The sequence below is a fragment of the Balaenoptera ricei genome, chromosome 16 (genome assembly GCF_028023285.1).
Source record: "Balaenoptera ricei isolate mBalRic1 chromosome 16, mBalRic1.hap2, whole genome shotgun sequence".
NCBI classification, from domain to species: Eukaryota; Metazoa; Chordata; class Mammalia; order Artiodactyla; family Balaenopteridae; genus Balaenoptera; species Balaenoptera ricei.
Window position 1 is genome coordinate 48091439 of NC_082654.1, and position 24415 is coordinate 48115853.

At 48.9% G+C, this 24415-nt stretch overlaps 1 protein-coding gene across 1 annotated transcript in view; it reads left to right on the forward strand.

Annotated features, from left to right (window-relative positions):
• The first annotated feature begins 294 nt into the window (after positions 1-294).
• DRGX (dorsal root ganglia homeobox) overlaps positions 295-24415 on the forward strand; it is a 30479-nt gene continuing 6358 nt past the window's right edge. Inside the window, exons 1-5 of the mRNA XM_059900555.1 lie at positions 295-328; positions 4838-4935; positions 5805-5906; positions 8857-9035; positions 9120-9232. Of these exons, the coding sequence (XP_059756538.1) occupies positions 295-328; positions 4838-4935; positions 5805-5906; positions 8857-9035; positions 9120-9232 (526 nt within the window). The remainder of the gene's footprint in view (positions 329-4837; positions 4936-5804; positions 5907-8856; positions 9036-9119; positions 9233-24415) is intronic.

Below are 24415 nucleotides of genomic sequence, written 5' to 3' on the forward strand. Positions count from 1 at the left end.
GGGACGTCTGTCCGGGTGGTGGACCCGAATGGAAGGGCTGTCCCACGGGGTCTCCGGCTTGCGACGGCGCTGCCACCTCCCCTCCAGTCCCCAGAGTGGGCTGAAGGCGTTGGGAGGGGTCTTTCCAAGAAAGGAGCGCCCGAGGCGCTCCAGGGCCGGGCAGGGGGCGAAGGCAGAGGGAGACTGAGGCTCTGTCGCTGTTTGCTTTGCAGCCAGGCCAGATCTACGCGTGCCTTGTCGGTCCCGCAGTCACCCTCCCGAGTCCTGGCCGTCCGGTCGATCCGGCCGTCGGCGATGTTTTATTTCCACTGTCCGCCACAGCTAGAGGGTGAGTAAGCGCCGAGCCAGGAGCTGCTCCAAAAGGCCGGCGCCGGCCAGAAAGGGCCATAGCAGCAGCTGGGGCTGGTTGGTGGTTGGGTCCCTGCTCAGCGAGGGGCGCAGCCGCCGGAGGTGGGTAGAGGCGCCCGTGGCCCTCTCCCCACATCCGGCTCCAGCCTTCCACCCCGTCGCCACCTGCCTCCTACCTCGCACCCCCCCCCCCCCGCCCCCCGACCGGGCCTGGGCGGGTTGGCCCCCAGGCTATGAGCGCTGCCAGGACCGGCGGATCCTCCCAGCACAGATGCTGGTGTCACGCCTCTAATCCGGGCTCCCCTGCCCAGGGGGCCGCATCAATCTTTCACGGTGTTTTGCAAACATCCCGATAAGCGGAGGTGGACTAGGTAGCCCGCATGGTCCTGGCCCGGACGTGAGCAGGAACCCCCGCTGCCAGGCTGCTCTCACTCCCTGCCCAAGGCGATCTTGCTCGGCCAGGCCAATGTGGCCCTCAGGAGCAGGGTGGCCCTGCTCACCACTGCCAGAAGGGCCCTGACATGGCTCCTCCTCAGTGACTCACTGGGTTTCTGACCTCAGATGCTAACCACTTCCCACTCCCAGGGCCAGCCCACGACCAGGGTTTGGGTCTTTGAGGGTCTCCAGTTCTTAGGAGAAATTTCGCTTCAGGATCCTTGGTATGGTCTCTGCACTGGGTTGTTAGGCGGGGGTAGGTTGGTGAGAAGGAAATAGCTTGGATTTCTGGTCTTGGGGGCTCCCCAGGGGTGGGCCCTCCACTCAAGAAGGGGATTACTATGTATCAGGCAAATGCAAAGCCACACACTCTGGTCCTTTAACAGCGCCTTCCTCAGACCAGTAGTCTCAGCCATGGGCTACTGGGACTTATATAACTGGGAGCAGTACCGGGACTTGGCTTTGGCGACCTACTCCTCTGGGGGGAGGGTGGGCAGTGAGTGAATTTTGGAGGGGGAGAAGTCGAGAAAGGCACGGGGCAGGGCAAAAAGTGGTGAGACGCTGGGGGGGACCTGAAACCTCAGAGCATGCTCCTTCACCTTGCCCTGGTTACCTTGAGCAGTAGCTGGCCTCAGCTGGCCAGTGTGCACAGGGATTTCAGAAAGTTTGTTTTGTTTTTCCCATGGAAGCTTTTAAGAGTTCAGTAGGATTTTCTAAAGGAGGCTAATGAGCACCAGGGTTCAAGCCCTGCCAGCCCGGTCAGCATTCCTAAGAAGGAAAGGCCAGGCACTTGGCTGCATTTCACCTCCTTTTACTTCCAATGACCCATGTGGATGGGCTTTATAAAGGTCTGAGAGGTTCATCCCCTGACACCTAGGACTGCAGGGAGATCCTCTCCTTGTGCAGTGGACACACCTTTTCTGCATCTCTGAACCTCAGGTTTGGACTGACTGATACTCGGCAGCCCACCCTTCCAGTTAAAGTGGGAAGGTTGAGGTTTGGGCATTTAGCAGATGGTGGGCTGCCTGGGTGACTGAAGGGGAAAGCTCTGTCTGCAGGGTGGGCTGCAGAAGTCACCTGGGGAGAGCCCTGGCCAGCCTGTCGTGGCCCCAGCACACTGAGCTGCTTGCTGCCCTCAGCTCAGCTTAGCTCACCTTTCCTTCCCACACCTGGGGCACATCCCACCTCAACGCTTATTCTGATTGCTGTGACCAGAAGAAAAGGAGATGGGTCTTTAAGAACTTTTTTATTCCTCTGCAGATGTGTTTCAAAGGCAGTTTTACAGAATCGGGTGTTTTATTTTAGTTTAATATAGCTGGGGGGGAGGTGACCTGCTGCCGATGGAAAGGCTGAGGACAGACCCTTGGAATATGACTTCTCATTGTTGCCTACCAGCTTTTTAGTTGTAATTTTTTATGAATCTAGAGAGGCATATAGGAGAAAGCAAAGCATGGCTCATAATCTCACTTCTCAGATAATTTTGCTGATATTAAATTAAAAAGTATTACATCTACCTGCTTAGGAAATTCAAATAGAACAGAAACTTATATATTGAAAAGTGAAATCCTCCTTCTCTACCTCTTTTTCTAAAGATATTCCCTATTGTTGGTTTCTTGTGATTCCTTCAAGAAAAACATGCTATCACCTGCGTTTACCCTCATTTGTGTATTTTTCCTCTATATGTTATGCCTTATTTGTGCTGAGATCATAGTGCCACATCAGGACTTTCCTTTTTTCACTTTATAATACAGATTTTGGCGATTTTTCCATGTCAATGTATGCAGATCTACTGGCTTCTTTTATTATTTTTTTAAATTTATTTTTAAAATAAATTTATTTACTTATTTGTTTTTATTTTTGGCTGTGTTGGGTCTTTGTTGCTGCGCGCGGGCTTTCTCTAGTTGCGGCGAGTGGGGACTACTCTTCGTTGTGGTGCGCGGGCTTCTCCTTGTGGTGGCTTCTCTTGTTGCAGAGCCTGGTGCACGGGCTCAGTAGTTGTGACACGTGGGCTTAGTTGCTCCGTGGCATGTGGGATCTTCCTCGGGCCAGGGATCGAACCCGTGTCCCCTGCACTGGCAGGCGGATTCTTGACCACTGCGCCACCAGGGAAGCCTGACTGGCTTCTTTTAAATAGCTGTGTAGTATTCCATTATATATTGTTCAGAGGGTGCCTACAATTGTGCACTTTGGTTGTTTCCATTTTTTTTTTTTTTTCTGTTACCATGTTACCAGGAACAATATTCTCACTCCATTTTGGCACACTTTTAAAGTATATTCATAGACTACATACCTGTATGTGCACTTAAAATTTTTGATGGATATTGTCAAATTACCTTCTAATAAGGCTGCACAAATTCATGCTCCTACAAATGGTGAATAGTGTGTACAATTCATTATGCTTTTAATTGTACTGGGTATAATTGTGCAGCTTATTTTTTTGGCAAAAATGTTTTGTTTAATTATTGCAAGGTTTAACATTTTTATAACATAATCAACCATTCTATTTATTTTTAAGTAAGAAGGCTGTTCTCAAAATTTCCTCTTTTCTATTACGTTGTCAATCGTTGTTCTTATTAATTTGATGAACTGTCAGCTTTTTTTTAGGATCCAGTTTGACATGCAGTGTTTCACTTAAAGATATTATATGTACACTTTGTGAAACAATTTGGGACAAGCAGGTAGAAGTTTGTGAGGCTGATTGTGATTTGAGAGCCTCAGAGATTGCATTTCATCCTCACCAGTCAAGTGCTTTGTTTTAAAAGGAAACTGTTTGGTTTCCCACAAAATAATGGAAATAAGACCGCTTTGAGGCTGTCCCTTTGAAGTTCCCAATGAGCTGGAGAGAAATATTTGTAACTAGGATTTTGAGGAAGAAAGCAATTTGGATGGGATGGTGGAGGGAGAAGTCTTTACCAGAGAGTGGAGGTCTTGTGACAAAGGATGTGCACTGGGGAGTTGAATAATAAGTAGGAGGGACTCCCTTTAGTAGATAGAATTTTAAAAAGCCGAAGGACCTTGCTTCTTTGGGACTGAGGTCCTTCGGAGGGATGACGCCTGGGCAGTGTCGCTTGCCAGCTCCTAATGGCGAACATGCAGTGATTCTGAGACCGGAGCCCATGGCAGGTACAGCGTTCACTGGCTAATGGGAACTTGCTCACTTGTTTTCCTAAGAAGCCAAGTAAATGGTGGACTGTCAAGTTAATGGTGCACATTTGGAAAATGATCTGAATGCACATTTGGGGCCAAACTCTGTTGTGGCTTAATCCGAGCTTTGGAGGCTGGCAGGGAGGACTGTGGAAAGGATGGCTTTCTTTGCACAGAAGTGGGAGTAGTGGGTCTTTTATGAGCCTGGCCAGAGGCTCCTGTTTAAGTCTGCTTGGAATTCAGGACAGTCGCTATTGGTGCAGATTTCTTGTTAATTGACATCTATATAACAGATCCACTAGAGTGCTGATGAGCTGTGACCAATGGTATTAATATTCATTTATAAACTTCTTACCTCCTCGTGTCCTGAAGTTCTAGAAGAAAAGTGCTGGGAAAAGCTCTTGGTGATTTCTTTCCTCCCCTATCCCCAGCCTTTAATTCTTATTGTTGTAGAAACAAAGGAAAGTAAAATAACAAGTGAGCAAAAGGGAAACGTAGAGGCTTTTATTAAAGGATCAGAGGTAGAAGGGATGAGCTGAAGGCACATTGGACAGAGGTGCAGGCAGCTGGGAGCCAGAGGGCCGATGAAGGCTCCATCTCAAGTTAGTGACCCTTCCTGGCTCAGAGTCTAGAATTTCACAGGTGGACTTGGCTGTCTAGGGGAGTAAGGTCTCCACTCACCCTGTGAAATAGGCATAGCTAGGCCTAAAGTCAGAGGATACTGGGAGAGAGAGAGAACGTGAGAGAGTGAAAAAGAGGGAGCCTTAATTACAGGAGCAGAGAAAGATGCTTTAGGACAGCCAGGGCTCCGTCTGGGTGGGATGGGTCACTGAGTGAGTGTGCATGGCAGGGGCTCAGTGTGAAGACTGGGGGGCCCTGTGCTCAGGCTGATCCAGTTTGCTCCCTGCAGGCACTGCGCCCTTTGGCAACCACTCTACAGGAGATTTCGACGATGGGTTTCTGAGGAGAAAACAGCGCCGGAACCGGACCACGTTCACTCTTCAGCAGGTAATGATGCTCCCCTTCTGAGAGCCAGTCACTTCCTGCCTCCAAAATAATCAGAGATTGAGCAGCAATTCTTTGTCTTTTAAAATAAAGCCAACTGATCATGTTAACTGGATCTTTCTGTTTTCTTGAACAATTTATGTGTCAAGGAATCTGTCTGGGGAGAGGGCAGAGGACTGTGACGTTATGATCCCAGATAGTCAGTGAAGAGGCAAAGATGATGGCTCCCTTTTGTCTCAAGTTGAGAGTTTGGGGAACATTTCCACATCAGCAATACAGCAACATCATTTCAACTTTGAAATAACCTTTTGAGGAAGGCAGGTCAGGTATTCTCATCCCCAGTAGATAAATGAGAAAACCGGGGCCCAAGAGGTTGACTGATTTGTAGAAGGTATTGTCGTCCATAAGTGGAAGGGCTACAACTGGAACCTAGATATTGTGTTTCCAGGGTTGGGTCTCCTTCCCTTAGATCCGTTTGTCTCCCAGAGCATGCTGGAGCAGAAACCCTAGGAGGTTTCTGTAGGACTGACCCAGTGAGGGCTTCTGCAAGTTGATTCTGTTCTTCCAAGCCCTATAATGAAAACTGTGTGGGTTGCACTTTAAATGTAAATGCACTCAGATGTTTGTGCCTCTCTTATTTCTACCTCTTGGGGTAGCACTGAGGTTGTTAGTAAGTCTTAGCTCCCAAGTCTTCCGCGGTTGAAATTTTAATACTGTGGGATCTTTTCAAAGAGCATTTTTCTCCCTCTTCTTCCCCTACTTGATCTGTGAAACTACTTCCTCACCACACATAGCAAATTTGAAATATGCATCTGCTTCCTCTCACCTAGCCACATCCTCTCACCAGTAAATATTTTTTTTCCTTTTACCAGCTGGAAGCTCTGGAGGCAGTTTTTGCCCAAACACACTACCCTGATGTCTTCACCAGAGAAGAGCTAGCCATGAAAATCAACCTCACAGAAGCCAGAGTGCAGGTAAACCTTCTTTTTAATTATTTAACTCTCTAATATTAAAACTGGCAAACTTTTTTTTTTTTTCTTGACATCATGACTGCAGAGTGCACATTTGGCCAAAGAAAGCAAATGAAGACTATCTGTCATTTTCATGATGCACTTTAATAACATCAACATAATGTGGAATATTAGATTAGGTTGATTAATCGGTCATTCATAATTAACTAGTGATAATGTTCTACACTAATTTGTCCGCGTCTCTAAGGTACTAAATTACATCAATGCACATCCATTTCCTTGCTTTGGAAAAAAAAAAAAAAAAAAGAGCTGAGATGCTATTCTCAAAGCAGCTCTGACCGCTCTGGGGTAAGGCCGGTCAATTGCAGAGAACTGTGTTTTCATATGGGAACAGAGTAGGATCTGCTTTCCAGAAATTGCATCATGTCCAACTTTTCCCCAGCACGCGGACTCTTTCAGCGAAGTGGTCCGAAGAACATGGGCAATTTAAAAATCTTTAAACGGCAGCAGCAAAAGGGCTGCCTCAGAGCCGAGTGTGGCCCGTGATGACTGCCTCTAAGCAGGATTTCTTTTTAGAAGCTACACGGTGATTACGTTTAAGTGCACAAACCCGTCGAGCCCAGCAGATGTGCCCGAACGCAGGAGGAACAGATTCGCAGCAGCGCCTCTCCGGGCGAGCTATTCTTTGAGCACAATTATATATTCATTTTATTTATGGGGTTTCCTCCATGCTGTTTCTGTTCTTTTTTATGTAGGGGCTTGGGGTTAAGACTATGCAAAGATCTAATTGTAGGAAATATAATAGTTTGCTTTCGGTTCCCCTGGGTCATGTTAGTATCTCTTAAAAACCTATGGCTGAAGAGAGATAATGGAATTCTGAACAGTAAATTGGGGGTTGTAAACAAATTATTTCCCCTATAATCAGATTATGTGATCCTGATTATTAAATCTGAACATGAATCATTGGTCATATGCGGGCAAATTAAACTGATTATTATTTGGAAATGAAAATCTCCTTTGGCCAGGATGCCGTTTATCCTTTCTTTTTTTAATGCCAGCTTGCCAATAGCTGCCTAAAGACTGAACTGCAAATTGAGATAAATGGCACAATTATTGAGCATTCAGAAGTGGAAGATCATAACTTCTCCCTGAAAGGTGCAAGGGTGAGATAGGGGTGGTGACAATTAAAGCTGGGAATTGTTGTTTGGGCTATTGTTGGCTATTATGCAAACAGACAATGGCTGTGAAGCATTTGTTTAGTGAGACTCCATGTGGGGACACGGCTTTGGTGGCGGGAAGGGAGATGTGTTTACATTTATACCCCTTGCTCATTCAAATATGATTAATGTTCTATAAAGCAGGATCTTAATCGAAGCTGATGTTGTCAAACAATAACTAAATAGGGAAATAAACGACTCCATCATGCTCTTTCCTCAGAAGCAGGCGAACTGTCAGTGCAAAGTCATTAAAATATGATAATGAAAAATAGCTCAATTAAATGTTGTTATAGCTGTGACCTTCATTCAATTAAGACGCCAGAAAGTGTCTGCATTTTGCTTTGCATTTAACTGCCCTAAATTTAGAATATAGATAAAATCATTATTCAGTGGTTGCTGATATGTGCAATTAAAAATCAACTAGATTAAAAAGAAAGAAAGAAACCCAGTTAAAGGAGAATGAAAATTCGGAGGTGGGGTGAGCCTGGAGACCGAGGCTCTCTCCTGGGCCAGTCTGCTGACAGGCAAGGCGGAGAGGATGCCCAGGGGAATAGGAGGGAGGTCTAGCCAAGCCCCCCCCCCCTTTTTTTTTTTCAAAAGCCAGGAATTATCTTCCAGGAGAGAGGGGGAAGAGGTTTAGCTGCACACAGAGTAAAGGGCAGCAGGATTTCACTGACCTCTGGGAACACCTTGGGCCCAGGCTGCCTGATTGCCCTGAGGCTGTCCTGCAAATGCAATCTTGGTTTCTAAGGCTTAAAGAATTCCACACCCGCCTCTAAGAAGGCACTCAGAGCAGGTGGATCACAAGCCGCCTCCTAACCTGAGGATGGTGGAGATAATAACACTAGCTAATGTTCACCGAGTGATTGATTGCTGTGTGCCAGGCACTGTGCTTAGTATTTTGCATGCATCTCCATTAAATTTCCTAACAATGCTTGGGGGTGGCTGTTATTATTACTCTCAAACAATTTGGATCATGGTACCCAGCCAAGCCACTGGGCTTCAAATTGTGGATCTGCCACTTAGCACTTGGATGACCTCAGGCAAGTTAATTAAACTGTCTGTGCTTAGTTTTCTCATCTGTAAAGTGGGGGTAGTAGAACTATCTGCCTTAAAGGATTGCAGTGGATTCTAAACCAGATTCACCGGGGTCCAGAATTCTCAACCAGGACTCACTCCAGAGTCAGTGTTTCTAGTGGATGCACTAGGCTGATGGTCACGAACTTGCCGTGATGTGTCAGTGTTAAATCACACGTATGAGGCCAGACACACTCCGGCCAAACCTGCTGGATGAGAGAATGAGTATTTTTTGATGAGGAAACCCCAGGGCAGTGTTTCACAAACTGCTTTGATGATGAATCCCCCCTCTCCCCCTAGGAAACACATTTCACATCAAATAAGTGTACTTGCATACACTGAGAATTTCCACAAGATAGTGCTTTTACCCTTACTGTGGGCAGTGCATTTGGATACTTTCTATGATTTCACACTCATTAAAAAATGCCTGTCACACCTTCGAGTCTGATTTTCTGAGCCACCCGTGAGTCTGAAGCTGCAGTTCGGAGGGCACTGCTTGGCTAGATCTTTAGAGAGAGGAGGCTGTGCTCCCGCACACCTGCTGCAGGGGAACCGTGAGCCGGGGGCATGGGGACCAGGCACTTGGGTTTAGGTTCTGGTTGCCTCCTTCTGTCTGATTTTCTGCCACTGTTGGGTGTGTGCTTCCTTCGGGGACTCAGGTTTGGTTCCAGAACCGAAGAGCCAAATGGAGGAAAACGGAGAGAGGGGCCTCGGACCAGGAGCCAGGAGCCAAGGAGCCCATGGCAGAGGTGACGCCACCGCCTGTGAGAAATATGAACTCCCCGCCCCCTGGGGACCAGGCCCGGAGCAAGAAGGAGGTCCTGGAGGCCCAGCAGAGGTGAGGCTGGCTGAACCCAGGGCCTGGAGGGCTGGCGGGCACCCAGGATTGGGAACTCAGTGTGTCATTTTCCTTCTCTGCCAGCCTGGGGCGAACTGTCGGTCCCACAGGGCCTTTCTTCCCCTCTTGCTTGCCGGGGACCCTCCTGAATACAGCCACGTACGCCCAGGCCCTGTCACACGTTGCTTCCCTGAAAGGTGAGTTTGGGCTCTGCTGCCTGCTGGTGCGGGGCAGGGGCTCTGCCTGCCTGTGCCACCTCCAAGGGCATCATGGAGATGGTTGGCCTCTTCTGTTTTCTTGGGCGGGCCCATCCTTGCACCGGGGGCTGGTGTAGCTCCTTTTCTCCTTCTGTCAATCACAGCCAGGGTCATGAACAGCATCTGTTTCCACACATGCTATCTTGTTTGATTTCTACATGGCCTGAGAACGTAGGTGAATGTCGTATCACTGCACCAGCTGCGGAATTGGTTGAGAGGTGGCTATTTCAGAAGGGGCCACTGCATGTTCACAGACGGCTGCCTCCTGTCGGTACCAGTTTTAGGTGCTAGCTTGCAGCTCGTGGGTGAGGCCTGCGATGGACCGTTGTCCCAGCTCGTGAGGACCCTCCCCATACGTGCAGCCTCCCCACCTGCCTTCCCTGGGGCCTCCTGATGTCAGGGGTTAGGATTTGTGGTTTTCTAAGATTTGCTGTCTTCTCAAAGGCTGTGGTTGTCTGAAGGATGGAAACCATTTGGGGCATTTTTGTCAGGCCCAGAGAGAAGGACTCTGGTGGGGCTGTCCTTTGGGGGTTTCTGGGTCAACCCCACTGGATGAATGGGTCCATCCAGTGTCTTTCAATTCTTGGCCCCAAACTCACTCTTCCTGTGAGGAAACCAAGCAGCTGTGCTGGCCGGGAGCAGGGCTGGGCCCCAGAGTTTGTCTGGGGCAGTGAGTGTTAGTGTTGGGGTTTGTCTGTCACAGCGGGTCTGGGAGATGGGGGTGCAGGTGCGGGCTGTAGGCTTTTTCCCCATAATAAGCAGAGGGAGAGGCCCCCCTAGGATGTTTCCTGTGTGCTCTGTTTTAGGGTCTGGGGTCTCCTGCCCTCAAGAGGTTCCCCCTCCTGCAGGTTGGTCTTGCATGTGCGTGTACACACGGACGTGCGCACACACACACACACACACACACACACACGCGCGCACGCACACGGGCAATCTGCATTGCAAATGTAGTTTCTGGAGCCTGAATAAGGGCATGATGGAGCCTCTCTAGGGGATCTCCGAAGGGAGAGAAGGGTGTTCTACGCACAGGGAAAAACACGTGCAGAGTGCCAGGAGCAGGGAGAAGAACCAGGCTTGTCTGGAGAACGGCTGGTATGTTGGGTGCCCACAGGAGAGTGCCCAGAGATAAGGTGGAGGGGCCAGAGCTTGCAGGCCTTGGATGCCGCACTCCTGCATTTGGATTTTCCGCTGTAGGAGGTGGGCCCCTGAGGCCTGGAGCCACTTCTGAGCGGTCCGGGCAGCTGGGCAAGTCACCGTGCTCAGGTGGCCGGCATGGGTTGACGAGGTTCAGCTCCATCCAGCTCTGGACCCCGTGCCCTCCTAGTGCTTCCTTCAGCTCCAGGGTCTGTGTGCTCCAGGGGCCAAGTAGAGCCCCCTGCCGCAGAGTGGCCTTGGGACATATTCACAGACACAATAGGCTGATAGGGCACTGTGAAGATGGGGTCCCAACTGGAAGGGGCTTCCAGAAGGAGATTACCAATGGGACTTGGGTATCATTCAAGGAGCTGCTCTGGGCAGAAGAGCAATCCTGTGTCCATCTATGAAATCCTCTCTGCTTCGGTGAGGCCCAGCTCAGCTCCTGAGAGTAACCATCTCTTTTATCAATGTTCTCTGCTTGCCCCATTCCAGCCTCACCAGTTGAAGGTGAATCCCACGTCTCTTCGCTGGGGCAGCTGGGAGGGGTCTGGGGCAAAGCCCAGGCCCTGGTGGAGGCCTGAGGTGGCTGAAAGAGTGGAGAGAGGGCCAGGCTGCTGGCAGGGAGGGTGGGAGTGCCTGCCTGCCACTGAGAGGCTGAAGGCACTGATAAGAGGGAGACAGAGGACAGAGCAGAACGAAGCAGGGCTGGTGGGAGGGGCAGGTAAATCTGTCATTCTCCTCTTCTTCCTTTACTCCTATGTACTCCCCCAACCCCAGCACTTCCCTTGGGGCCTGACCTGTGCCTGCTTCGCTGGAAACAGACTTTCCTTTGATGGAGGGATGGGGCGTTGGGGTGTCAGGATTCGGCAGAAGTGATGGAAATCACAGTGTGCTCACCAAACCAGGGCACATCTTTGTGCCTTGTGGTGGCACTTGCTCGGGAAGCTTGCACATCCCCACTGGAAGGTCTTCCTGGCTACGATCAGGGACACGAGGTGTGCTGGGGCAGGTGACACACTCTGATAGTTCCAGCGCCAGGCAGGCGATGAGCGAAGCGAGTATGTGTAGACTTTGTCTTTGCTCCCCCGGATACAAATGAGCTCTTGCTCATCTGGGACACGCAGCCGTCTTGGTCTATACGTCATTCTCCCACTTGTGAGAAAGGCGTGGGGAAAAGGCACGTTTCTCTACATCAGAAGCAGTTATGCGAGGAGAACGCTAAGGGGCTCCCTGAGATTTGGCAGAGGTGGGCTGGGGAGCATTCGCCCACTCAAGGGTCAGCTACTGCTCACGTCAGCCGATGGTGGCCAAGTGGGTCTGTGGACCCAACATTGCTAGAACTATTGAAATTTCAGGAGAAGCTGGAAATCTGGATTTTTATTTGAAATAGTCCCATCTTTTAAATGTGACCTCCAAGTCTTTGGGCCAAATGGGCGCATCATTGGTCAGACCAGCCTGCGAACTGCCTTTCTGTGGGGGGCACTTCTCCTCCACCCCTCCCATCTCTGCTTTCTGTGTTCTTCTCCCTGCATTCGTAGCTCCTCCTCAGGCCTGCCCCCGGCAAAGGTCCCCTCCTGTAGCTCATCCTGACCCCTTTACCCACCAAGGCCCTTGCTCTCTGGCCCCTCTGAGCAGCTGGCTTTTTAGTCTCTGGCAAGCTAAGTGGTGTTGGAAAGGGAGGGAAATGAGTGATAACTGAAAACCTTTTCTGTCCTCTGCGCGGTGGTCTCACGTGTAGTCCCGTTTAATTCTCACGGTAGAGGAGCGTAGCAAACGATGTATCAGGGAGGCTCCAGGGCTGCACAGCGGGTCAGTGGAGCTGGGATGGCTCTGAGATAACAGCTGGCATTGGTTGGGGTATCTTTGCATTCTAAGAGTGCCTGACCCTGTGAGGTGGCAGCACAGCCTCGCTCCAGCCCAGGTGGGCTCGGCCGTCCTTGGAGATGTGCTTGGGGGACCTGCCTCTGCCTCAGAACCTGGGGTAACAAGCGTGTACCTGCAAGTCAGGTTCTGGATGCCCCGGGATTCAACTCTCGATTGTTTCCCGGAACATTTGTTAAGTTCTTTGAGGCCTACGTCTTCCAGACTCTTGCAGACTATGTCTTCTTCTCCCAGGGTTCCCCAGCCACAGAAGTTAAGTGCATGGCCCAGTTTAGGCCCAAGAGAGGAGCAATCCCAATTTTCTAGGCCTGGCTCAGTGCCCGGACCTCTGGGCTGTGACCTGGCCTCCCTTTCTTGAGTTCACCCCCAGAGGTGGCTGGGCGGCCAGGTGCTGGCAGAGCTGGTGGCCTGAGCTCTGCTTCCAGGGGCCTCTGGCCAACAAGGGGGCCCCCTCAGCAAGCTGCGAGGAGCTTCATGCACGTGTGTGCTAGAAGGCACACACCTGGGATTCCATGCCCATCCCTCTTTTTACAAACGAGAAACTGAGGTTCCTGGAGGGAAAGCCACTTGCTTACAGGTCACTCATATCAGCGAGGTCTCCCCTTTGAGATCTAGGCTGATCTCCACAGGATCCTGGTGTGCTCTTTCCTCCAGGCATGATTTATTCATTCATTCCTCTGGGTGGGCACCTGTTGGTAGGGGCTTATGACCCCCACCCTGCTTCTGCCTGGCAAGTGAGGACAGCTGGCAGTCCACTGGGCATGAGCCCTGGGGGAAGAATCTGGACTCACCCAGAGACCAGAACCATTGTGAGCTGAGCACCACAGCCCCTTCCAGCCCAGAGATCCCAACCCACTTCTCCAGGCCTGAGGCGACTTGCAAATCATCCCCAAGAAAGAAACAAAGTGAATTTCAGCTTCTGGACTCAAACCAGTGTTCAGGTTTCCTTCCCCAGGCTTTGTGGTCCTAGTGGGATCATATGGCCCTGGGCTAAAGACAGCAGGTGTCCTGGAGAGGCCACCACTATTCTGGCCCTGCCCCAGACAGCACTCTCGGTGTCGATCCCGACTCCAGACCTGAGACTCCAGACCAGGGCTTGACGATCCAAGCCAAGGCTGAGCTGTGCTACGCCAGCACCCGGCCTGGGTGTGAGGGGAATCCGGGCTCCCAGTGCCCAGGCAGGATCCGTTCTCCCTGGGGACACATGGAGCACCCCAGCGAGTGGTCCCAGAGCTAACTGCCTGCAGAGCATTCTATAGAGTTACAAGTCAAAGGACTCTGAGTTGGGGGTCCTGGTCTTTCGGTTCTAGGTGTTGTTGTGACAGATGTGAAGTCTCTTCCGGGGAAACATTGAGAGAGCCTTCAGGTATGATTGTAGGGGAGCCTGGGGGTTGCTGAATTCCTTTAAGTACCGGTCCTTGAAGTCCTTAGGTCCTTTAAGTAGTTGTTGAATTCACTTCCCTGGAAACACTTTGGCTTTGAATATGCTCTGAAAACAAGGGCCTTCTTGGAATATTGGCTATCAGCTCCTGGAGCAGGTGGCACTGGGGGGAGGAAAAGGGCAAGCAGGGGCAGATGGGGGTGCTGGCTATAGAGGGAATGTGCTGGAGGGGGGATGCCCAAGAAACTGACTCCCAGAGCACAGAGCTCTGGGGTGTCGTCAAGCCCTTGCCTCCAATGTGAATGGCTGGGTGGGCTGGGCCCTGGCAGCTCCATGACTGTGGCCCAGAACATGCTGGTGGATCTAGACTCTGCTTTTTTATTTTTAGATTATGCGGGAAGTGGCCCAGAAAAGGTGACGAGGAACAGGTCACTCAGCCGCTTTGCTGAGCTTTAGCACCCAGACTGAGAAGTCAGTGGAAGATTATGGTTTTCTTAGGAAATTAGAGGCCCTAATTTTCATTCACTGGAGACACCTGTTGAAGGCAGGGGCCTGGGGTTCGGAAGAAGCTCGAGAGCTAGGGAAACCAAGATGAGGCTGGAAATGACCCCTGGCTTTGGAAAATCTGCACAGCTCAGAGCTGCCACAGCGCACACTGAGCTGGCTTGGCGGTTCTGCCTCGGGCCAAGGGGTGAGGGCAGAGACCTTCCGGAGCTTCGCCCTCTGCCACATCCTGTGCTGGGGGACTGTGCTCTGCTGCCAGGTCCCCAGGCTTGGGCAGGTAGCTGAGATGCAGCTCTGGGGCTGGAGCCCTGGGGACACCTATTCAGCAGGTTCAGTGTTGCGGCGTGTGGATGGGGGTGTTCACAGAGGGATGGGTCTGGCTAGGTCAGCAAGGCTGCTCAAGCGATCGGGAGCCTGGGAAGGGTGGGAGGTGGGGCCGGCGCCCTTGAAGGACAGGAGGTTATGGACCCTTCGGGGTGGCTGGATAAGCAGAGTGTCTCTATGTAAAGGTGTGGCAGACTTGCCTCCACGCTCTGCTGGGCAGGGAGATGTGGATGGGCATTGGGCTGTGCCCATCAGAGGGGGCCAGAAAACTGCCCACCAGCGACAGAGCCAGGTAACTGAAAACCAGGCACTTGTGGAAGTTTCCTCCGTTAATTATCCTTTAATTATCAAGCAGTCAACGAACACAGCAGCGTTGAGCAAGGGCTCTGGACGGCCTGCCTGGTGTGAAGCCTCATTCTTCCATTCTCTGGCCATGTAAGTCTTGAGTTAAGTACTGGGAATCTCTACCTCTGCTTCTTCATCTGTAAATTGGGGATCTTGACCATCACAGGACTGGATTTATAGGACCAAATGGGGAGAGTGTGAGTTGGACCAGTGGGAGGTGTGAGTTAACACCGTTATTATTAATCAGATTCCTCCATTCTCATCTTCAAGTCACTGGGTCCCACTCATCTTTAAAAGACCAACTGCAATGTCTTTTCTCCCACACTTCTCCCATTTTTCTGAACTGTATCGCTGCTGACATTCACCTTTTCCTCGTAACCCCTCGTTGTTCTGATTTTTGGCTGTGATGGGAGCTCCTTCCCGTCCCTGGTGGGATTTGCTGGTCAGGGCACCCATTCCCTCCCTGGGGCTTCATGCAGCCAGTGATGTGCTTTGTACTCTGGGGTGGTCAGAGAGGGCCCATCCTGGCCAGGCACGCAGTCAGTGTGTTTCCGGATTGAGTGTTCCACGGACACTTAAAAATAAAAAGGCAGCAGGACCCTACCCCGTGAAGTCAGGGTTTGCATAACAATAATGGGTGTCCAGAGAAAAAGCCTTTGCAACACAAAGAGCTTTCCTGCACTGTCTTAATGGCCAGCCTCCTGTTCACAATTCATTAATGCAGAGGAGGTTATTAATGGCCGAGGGAAGCGCTTGGGTTTGTTCCGGGGAAGTGCTGGCCACAGAACGGGCCACAGTCAGTGGAGGCCTTCTCCCTGGTGCACTTAGCCCGGCTGCCTCTAACCTGTGATTCGGAGAGCTGGGTGTGAGGTGGAAACTCGTTACGGCTGCCAAGGGAGAGCTTTCATAACTCAGTCCGCGCTCGTGCCCGGGAGTCACAGCCACTCTCCCCGGCTGGGCGGGGCATCACGGCTGACCTTTCATCGGCTCCTGGCGAGGCCAGATGGCTCCTGTGGTCCCACATGCGGCCCGGGCAGGGAGGAGTCTGGAGGCAGACAGACCTGGTCCCACCTCCGTAGCTGAGCTCCATCCATCCAGGCCTCGGAAGCCGTGAGGACTGACGGAGATGTCCTGACACGCAGTGGGTGCTCAGTCAATGCTAGCGATCAGAGTAGCAGTCCTGGGCCTGCATCATGTGTGTGAGGACGAGCAGGCAGGCGAGGGGCAGGGTGTCCAGTGCTGGGAAGGGGTCTGGCCATGTCCTTCTTGAGAGCAGGGCCCCTTAGTTACCCAAGAATGTGCCTTCCCTGCTTCACGCTGGCATGGGCCCTTGGGCTTCCAGGACAGGGTAAAGTGTCCAGAGTCTGAGACTGGAAGGGCTTTATTGGCCAATGAACGTTTGCCCACCAGGGCTAAACTCAGAGCCGGAGGCAGCCTCTTCCTCCTTCAAGTCCCCTGAAAACATTTTCCCCCTAATTCTCTTAATCACTTTTTCCTGTGCTGTGATTAAAGAAAAAAAATCACAATCTTAATAAACTATTAAAACTGTTTTATTATGAAATATGATAATCAAAAACTCAGAAAACATGCATCTAGAACTTAATGAATGATTTTAAGCACCCATGTGCTACCCTTCCTTTGGAACTATGCCTGCACCCCAGAAGCCCCCGAATCCCTGTGCCCCTTTCTACTAATGTCACTTTTCTTCCCCCTAGAGGAAACCACTGTGCTGACTTTTATGGTAATGCAGCTTTGCCGACCACCTGCGTAGGCATTCAGAAACGCTACTGTCTAGTCTGAACTTTTTTATTTATTTATTTATTTATTTATTTATTTATTTATTTATTTATTTATTTTTGGCTGTGTTGGGTCTTCGTTTCTGTGCGAGGGCTTTCTCTAGTTGTGGCGAGCGGGGGCCACTCTTCATCGCGGTGCGCGGGCCTCTCACCATCGCGGTCTCTCTTGTTGCGGAGCACAGGCTCCAGACGCGCAGGCTCAGTAGTTGTGGCTCACGGGCCTAGTTGCTCCGCGGCATGTGGGATCTTCCCAGACCAGGGCTCGAACCCGTGTCCCCTGCATTGGCAGGCAGATTCTCAACCACTGCGCCACGAGGGAAGCCCTGAACTTTTTTGAACTGTACATGTATATACATATAAATGGAATCATACACGTTGTATTTTTCGTGCCTGGCTACTTTGACTCGGCATTATGTTTGGGAGATTTATCCATGTAATTAGATTTAGCTGTCAATTCTTAATGATATTCTGTGTACATGCTCAGATCATCTGCAGATAAAGACGGTTTGTCTCTCCCTTTCCAATCCTTATACAGTCATCCCTGGGTATCCGTGGGGGATTGGTTCCAGGACAACCACCCCGACCCCCCATACCAAAACCCACCCATCCTTGAGTCCTTTATATAAAATGTTGTAGTATAATGAATGCAGTTGGCCCTCCATATCCGTGGGTTTCATATCCCTGGATTCAACCAACTGGCGGATTCATTTCAACTGGTCGGTTGAATCTGGGGATGCGAAACCTGCGGATACAGAAGGGCAGACTATAGTTTTTATTTCTCTTTATTTTTGTCTGGCTGTGCTGGCCATAACCTCTAGTACAGTATTGAATAGAAGTGGTGATAATAGGCATCCTTGCCTTGTTCTTTTTTTCTGTCAATAACAGATTTATTGAAATACAATTCACATACCATACCATTCATCCATTAAAATGTACAACTCAGTGATTTTTAGTATAGTCAGGAGTTGGGAAACCATCACTACAATCGACCTTAGAAAATTTTCATCACCCCAGACCTATTAGCAGTCAGTCCCCATTTCCTCCAACCCTCCCTGCCCCAGGTTACCACTAATATTTCTGTCTCTATAGATTGTGGACATTCTGCTATTGCCATTGTGGATATCTCATTGAATGGAATCCTACAATATCTGGTCTTTGTGACTGATCCTTGGCTTATGCCCTTATTCTTGATCTCAGGGGGAAGCTCTCACAGTTTTACAATCATGTTTGTTGTCTGCCTTTTTATTTTTAAGATACCCTTTATCAAGTAAAGATATTTTTCTCTTGCCCTAGTTTTCTAAGAGTTGTATTTTAATTATTATTTTAAAAAATCATGAATATAAGTAGATGTTGAATTTCATCGAATACTTTTTCTGCTGCTGTTGAGACAATCACATGATTTTTCTTTCTCAATATATTAATACAGTAAATTACACTGATTGATTGTTTAATGTTAAACCAACTGGGCATTCCTGGAATAAACCCAAATTAGATGTGACATGTTATCCTTTCTATATATAGCTGGATTGGCTGCTATTTTGTTTAGGGTTTTTTCATCTACGATCATGAAGAAATTGGCTCATGATTTTTTTTTTCTTATAATCTCCATTCCAGGCTTCAGTATTGTTTTACTTTACCTCCCAACTTAGTATAATAAAAGCAGCAGCAGAACTGCCCAGCTGTTTTATTATCTCTCCTGATTCCAAGGACTGGCTGGGCTCAGCCGGGCAGTTCTGCTGCTGCTTTTGCCTGGGGCGTCTCATGAGGTTGCAGTCAGATGGCAGCTGGGGCTGATACATACAAGATGGCATCACTTCTGTGCCTGGTGCCTTGGCAGGGATGCTGGGAGGCTGGGAGCACTCTCTCTCTTTCTCTCTCTCTCCCCATGGTGGGAGTTGGATGGCAGTTGGATCCTGAGAATGTAAAAGCAGAAGATGCCAGGTCTTGTTAAGAGTTACACTTAGAACAGGCACAGTGTCACTTCTGCTGTATTCTATTGATTAAAGCTGCTCACAGAGCCAGCCCAGACTTAGGTGGAGGGAACTGCGCACCGGTGTGAATACTGGGAGGGTGGTTCATTGAAGGCCCTCTGTAGAGACTGACTCTATAGGTAATGAGGATACTCTGGCCTCGTGACATGAGTTGGGATGTTTATTTTTGAACCCACCCAACTTCCCAATCCTGACTGTAAGCACTTTAAGGGCACTGGCCTTATCTGACTCACCTCTAGATCTTTCCAAGCCCCTTACCTCTGCCCCTTACACAGGGTCTGGTCTGGTGCTGAGTAAAAGGTAGTGATGTTTGGGGAAAGAAGGAAAGAAAGTCGTGCTGCTCTGGGCCTGGGAGACCGGCCTCACTTAGGAGACCCCAGTCTACTGGCCTTGGCCCTGTACTGTGGGCCACTTGCTGGGCCCCAGAAACTGCTGGGCCCTTCTGTTCTTCATTCAATACCCACTGAGCACCCTAGTTTGCCAGTCTCTGAATGGGGGGCTGAGCATCCTTTGATGAATTAGATACAACCCTACCCTAAGGGGCTCAAGGCTGGGCGTGGGCTTGGAGAGAGAGACACTTGTGACACTGTCACGTGCCCTCATACAGGCCAACAAGGGCATGCAATGTGTGGGGGAAGCCCAGAGGAGGGAGGAACTCTTTCTCTGTAGGAATGAAGAAGGTTTTCCAGAGGAAATGCTTGAGTTGGGCTTGAAGGAGCTGTAGGAGCTGACCAGTGGGTGTGGGCACTCCAGGCATCTGACAGAAGAGCATGAGCAAAGGCACTGAGGCTGGCTGGTTGAGGAAAGGGCAAAGTGTGAGGTTGGATGGAGCCACGGTCCTTGGAGAGGATGGTGTGGCCTCAAGATGAGCCCAGGCTCTGGGGTCAGACCAGCCATGGCCCTTTACTGCCTCCTTCCCTTTATAAGGCCAACTTAGGGGAGACCCCAGTCTCCTCATCTGTAAAATGAGGGTCGTCATGGCCATACCCAATATTGCCTGTGGTCTGTCGGGAGTGTATCTGTGCCTGGCACATCCAAGTGCCCGGTAGGCGCTGGTGATTGTTGTTAGGGTTATGAGGATGAGGCCAAGGGGACACTTGGGATCTGATTAGGGTTTGCGTTTGGGTTTCTGGGGCAGAGGATCCCACTTCCTGCAGGCGTTCACTCCTCAATGGGAGAGGCTCTCAGCCTGAGGTCCACAGTGTGTGCAGCTTTAGGAAAGCAGCACAGCCTTGCAGGGGCTCCCGGCTTGTTTCTGAAGGTGCAGGGGTTTGGGGAACAGGGCACCTGAGGGCCAGGACATGGTCTGTCCTCATGGGGGAGGTGGTTTGGTCAGCCCTAGCCTCTCAGTGCCTAGCCGATGTCAGGAAGGCAGGGGTGGAGAACCCCAGCACTTAACATTTGGAAGGAATCTCCTTGATGAGTATATGCTACCAGCACTTCTCCAGGATACAGTGGGGGAAACTGAGGCTCAGAGAGGGGCTAGGACTGCCCAAGGTCACACGGTGCCTCTGCCAGAGGTAAGACAAGCCAGACACCCAAGCGTCCCACCTGCCAGCTCCCCACACCCTGTATTGATTCCGTTCCTTTTACAGGCCCCTGCTGTCATTCTCTGGCTTTAAAAACTGCAACTCACTTTCCAGAAGCCATTTCCTATGGGTGCTGATGGGTTTGCCCTTCCTGCTAATCAATGGGGCCCTGGAGTGCAGGGAGCTGAGCGGAGGGCTCCTGGCTTGTGCCCAGAGGCAGCGGGGAAGCAAGCTGCCCGTCCCGAGTTCTGGCAGCCGCCGGAAGGAGGGAGGGTGACGCTCACTGGCATCGGATCACCTAGAACGCGTGTCCCTGCTGCTCCTCTGGCTGTGCCAGGGTCCTTGAATCTGGGTGCTGTCATCATTTGCTTGCCCCTTCAGAGGTATCCAAGCAGAAATGGGACATTGGCGCTGGCCCCGAGACTGGGTCACAGCATGAGGGACGGTCGAATGAGCCGACTCCTGTCAGGGAGCATTTGCTGAGTGAATAAGCAGATGTTGGGACAGTGCGTGCACACGTGGAATTAAGACAGGGAGGGATTTAGAGTCCACTCCTCCTGCGTAACCTGCTGAATTAACCTGGGGATTTTGGCATTAATCAGATTGGGTAACTCTGTGATGACCATAGTTTTTCTTTCCATGGGGTATTGAGGAAGCTTAGAACCTGGGAGTTGGCAACCTTTGAGGAATTAAAATATGCCCCCTCAGTCAGGAAAGATAGACTCTCCCTCCTTTTCTCCCTCCCCCAAATATTCAAGTGCTTACTTTGTACCCAAATTGGAAAGTTTAGCTCTGGAATCAGGGCTGTGTGGGTGAGGGTAGGTGAAAGCTCTTACTCTGCATGTTTGGGAGGTGTGGTGGGTACAAAAATAAACACAACTCATGGTAAAGAGGCAATAAAAACCATAACACAGGTACAGGAGAAAGCACTTTGGGGGTTCTGTGGTAGTAGTCACCCAGGAGTGAATTGGACCCTGTTGTGTATTTGATTACTGGTGAATACACTTAGCCACTGCATCTAAAAATCTCTGCCTAAATACTGTAGGCGTCTACTAACACTGCCACCCAAATATTCCTTGTAAACTGTTAGGAACTGGTATTAGGAATCACAGAATATGTTTATTCATTTATTTACTTTGCTATAAAGCAAAAAAAAAAAAAAGAAATGAACTGTAGTATTTATGTGAAAGGTCTCATAAATCCACTTACTCATTTCCTTGCTCCATACTCTTACCTTTAACCTGAACGTTCAACAAGAAATCGATGTGTGAGAGCTCTACTTGTAACCAAAATTATCATTCATGTGCCTTTCTATGGTGAAAATGTGCTTTCGGCAGAGAGGAGACAGAACGGACTTAATTTTTCCTGTCAGTCTCTGTAGTAGATCAATTAAATTGCCAAGGAGATCAAATATTTCAGACTGTATTTATTACATTAAGTATTTATGTTCAGGCCAAGCCTTTAAAGCATGATGTCATATAGGAATGTAGGCCGATTCGACCAATTCAGCAGAATTTGCTGTAACTTAATGGAAATCTAACTGTGTGTTTTAATTTAGTGTCCAAGAGGTAGCAAGTTCTTCAAACAAAATAATTTTCAGGCTGCATTTGGGGGCTTGGAGGCTCTTGTACAGGCTTTGGTGATGGCACACATGGTAGGGTGAGAGGGAAGAAATTGTGGCCTTTTAGGGGCTTTGCTGGCTGATGGTTGGTCGCATCCCATGCCAGGGATCACTGACTTTGATTCCGGCCGAATGGGAGATAGACAGAATGTTCCTGGTGGGTCTTCCATGGTCAACCCTCAGCTCCATGTTCAGAGTCAGTAACTCTAGTGCAGACTGAGGTCATTAGCAGTCGTGGAGTCTCAGCTGGGTGCTGAGGGTACAGTTCTTATTCCTTAGAAACCTCAGTGGAACTCTGTCCTAAAGGGGAGTGTCTATCCCATCATTTGAATGAAAGGAGATGGGAAATCATGAGTCACAAAAAAGACACTCTTATTGTGAGAGTAATACTTGGTCAGTTTAGAAAAGGTGGAAAGTACAGCAAAACCCAAAGAAAAATATAAAAATCATTTGTAATCTTAGCCAGAAAGCTGGCTAAGAATCAGAATCTTAGAATCCAGAATCCAGAATCAACTATGAATATCTGCTACTAGTACGTTTGCTTTCTTCCCATTTATAAATATATATTGCCAATAAATTTATGTCTTTTAGGGAATTCCCTGGTGGTCCAGTGGTTAGGACTCGGTGCTTCCGCTGCCAGGGGCCTGGGTTCAATCCCTGGTCGGGGAACTAAGATCCTGCAACCCACGCAGCCAAAAGAAAAAAAAAATTTATTTATTTTAGAAATTATTTAGAATTTTAAGATTTTAATTAAAAAGTTTAAATTTATAAATATTTTCTGTTACTAAATAAAATTATATATTATACATACTTATGACCACATATGGATATGGTATATGGCTGCACGTATGCATATATACATATGTACTATGCAAATATATGTATGTATTATGTATACATGTATATGTATGTATATAAATATATATACATACACCAAAATGGGATCATTTTGACTTACTGTTTCTTAACCTACTTTTTAAACCTAATGTTTTATTATTATTATTTTTTATGGCACCAAATATCCTCCTACAACATAATTTTGTCATAGCTTCAGTGCATTCAATATGGCGATTATAACTTATTCAGTCAACTCTCTAGTATTGGGCGGCTAGGTTATTCATAGTTTTTTGGTGCTATGTGCCACATGGGGATGACTTCCTTTGTAGCTAATTTAATTTTTAGCCCATTGGTGATTGTAGCTTTTTGATAGATTAAAAAAAGAAAAGAAAAGAAAAGAAGAGAGAACTAGAGCCTCAAGTCTGGAAATCTGGTCATTAAAAGATGAGACTTTTAAAGTTTGTTTGGCTTACTCCTCAAGGTTCTATTGGCAGAATAAATTTTTCTACTTTCTGGTCTCATGGAAAAGGCTTCACCAATGAACCCACACAGCTGTGAAAACAGTGTAGGGATACGCAGGGTGAAGGACGCTCACAGCACAGTCACGCATCTTGAGGCACTGTTCATTCTTCGCGTCCTCCCGGGGATGTTCAGAGCAAGTGAGTTCTTCGCTGGCCGCTGAATTGAATGGGTAACTTGAATAAGCTGTGAACTCTGACTTATTCTTGCCCTTTATTTTGTACGCGGTCATGGAAATAATAATTGTTGGAGGACTTAGTGCTAGGTGCTTTATAGAATTTCTCCTAAGGTAGGTGTATGACCTCCTCTTACAGATGAGGAAGCTGGAGCTTGGAAAGATGGTGAGAAGTCCCATGACTAGTTAATGGTGGAGTCAGGAGCCAAACTTCAAAGCCCACTTTCTTCCTCCTCAGCAGGCTGTATCCGGCTTTCAGACCCCAGAGATGTCTTATCGCCACTCTCATTTTATAGGATTTCGATAATTATGACTTGGTTTTGGGGTAGACATTTTCTAAAGTGTCTGTCACCACCCTGACCTAATAAAGAGGAGGACAGAGCCTCTCTCACGGCTGACTCTGTGTCGCCCCATCATTAATAGACGCAAGCTTTGTTCGGTTTTCAAAGCCCTTTCAAACGTCATCTCTTGTGATGGTTCCTGTGGTTGTCCGGTGACGGACGGCTTCCGGCCATGCTGAGGCGTGCTACTTTGCTTGCCTTGTACTAAATGGCCCCAGGTTACCGTTCATGTTAATTTTTGGGGCTGTTTTATAATTTTTTGTCTCTTTTCTCAATATTACCCATTAATGTTTCTGCTATTACCTTTCAAGCTCTCTTTCAAGCTTGTGGCAGCCTTGTAAGACAAACAACTTATGTTAGCAGTGCACTTGGAAGAGTCTTTAAGCACGTGGTGAGGGCTTTGAGACTGCTTTTCATGGGAAAAGCGCATGCGTTGTGGAGTCTGGATTTTTTCTCGGTAACTATCTGTTCATCTGCTGCCCTGAGCATTGCACAGGATGCATCCCTATTTTGCTACTACTGGTTTTCAGTGGTGCTCCAGGTTGATGAAGTTGTTTAGGCAGGGGCACGTGGAGAAATCTTGTATTGCTGTTGGTACTGTGAAATCATGGAGAAATCAAGAGTTAGGTCTAAAAGGATCCTATTTGTAGAAATCACTTTTTTTTTTCCTGTGTTAAAAAATGGTTAAGGGAGATGCTGGTTGTTGGACAATTTAAGTTCAACTGAAATCAATTGAAATTCT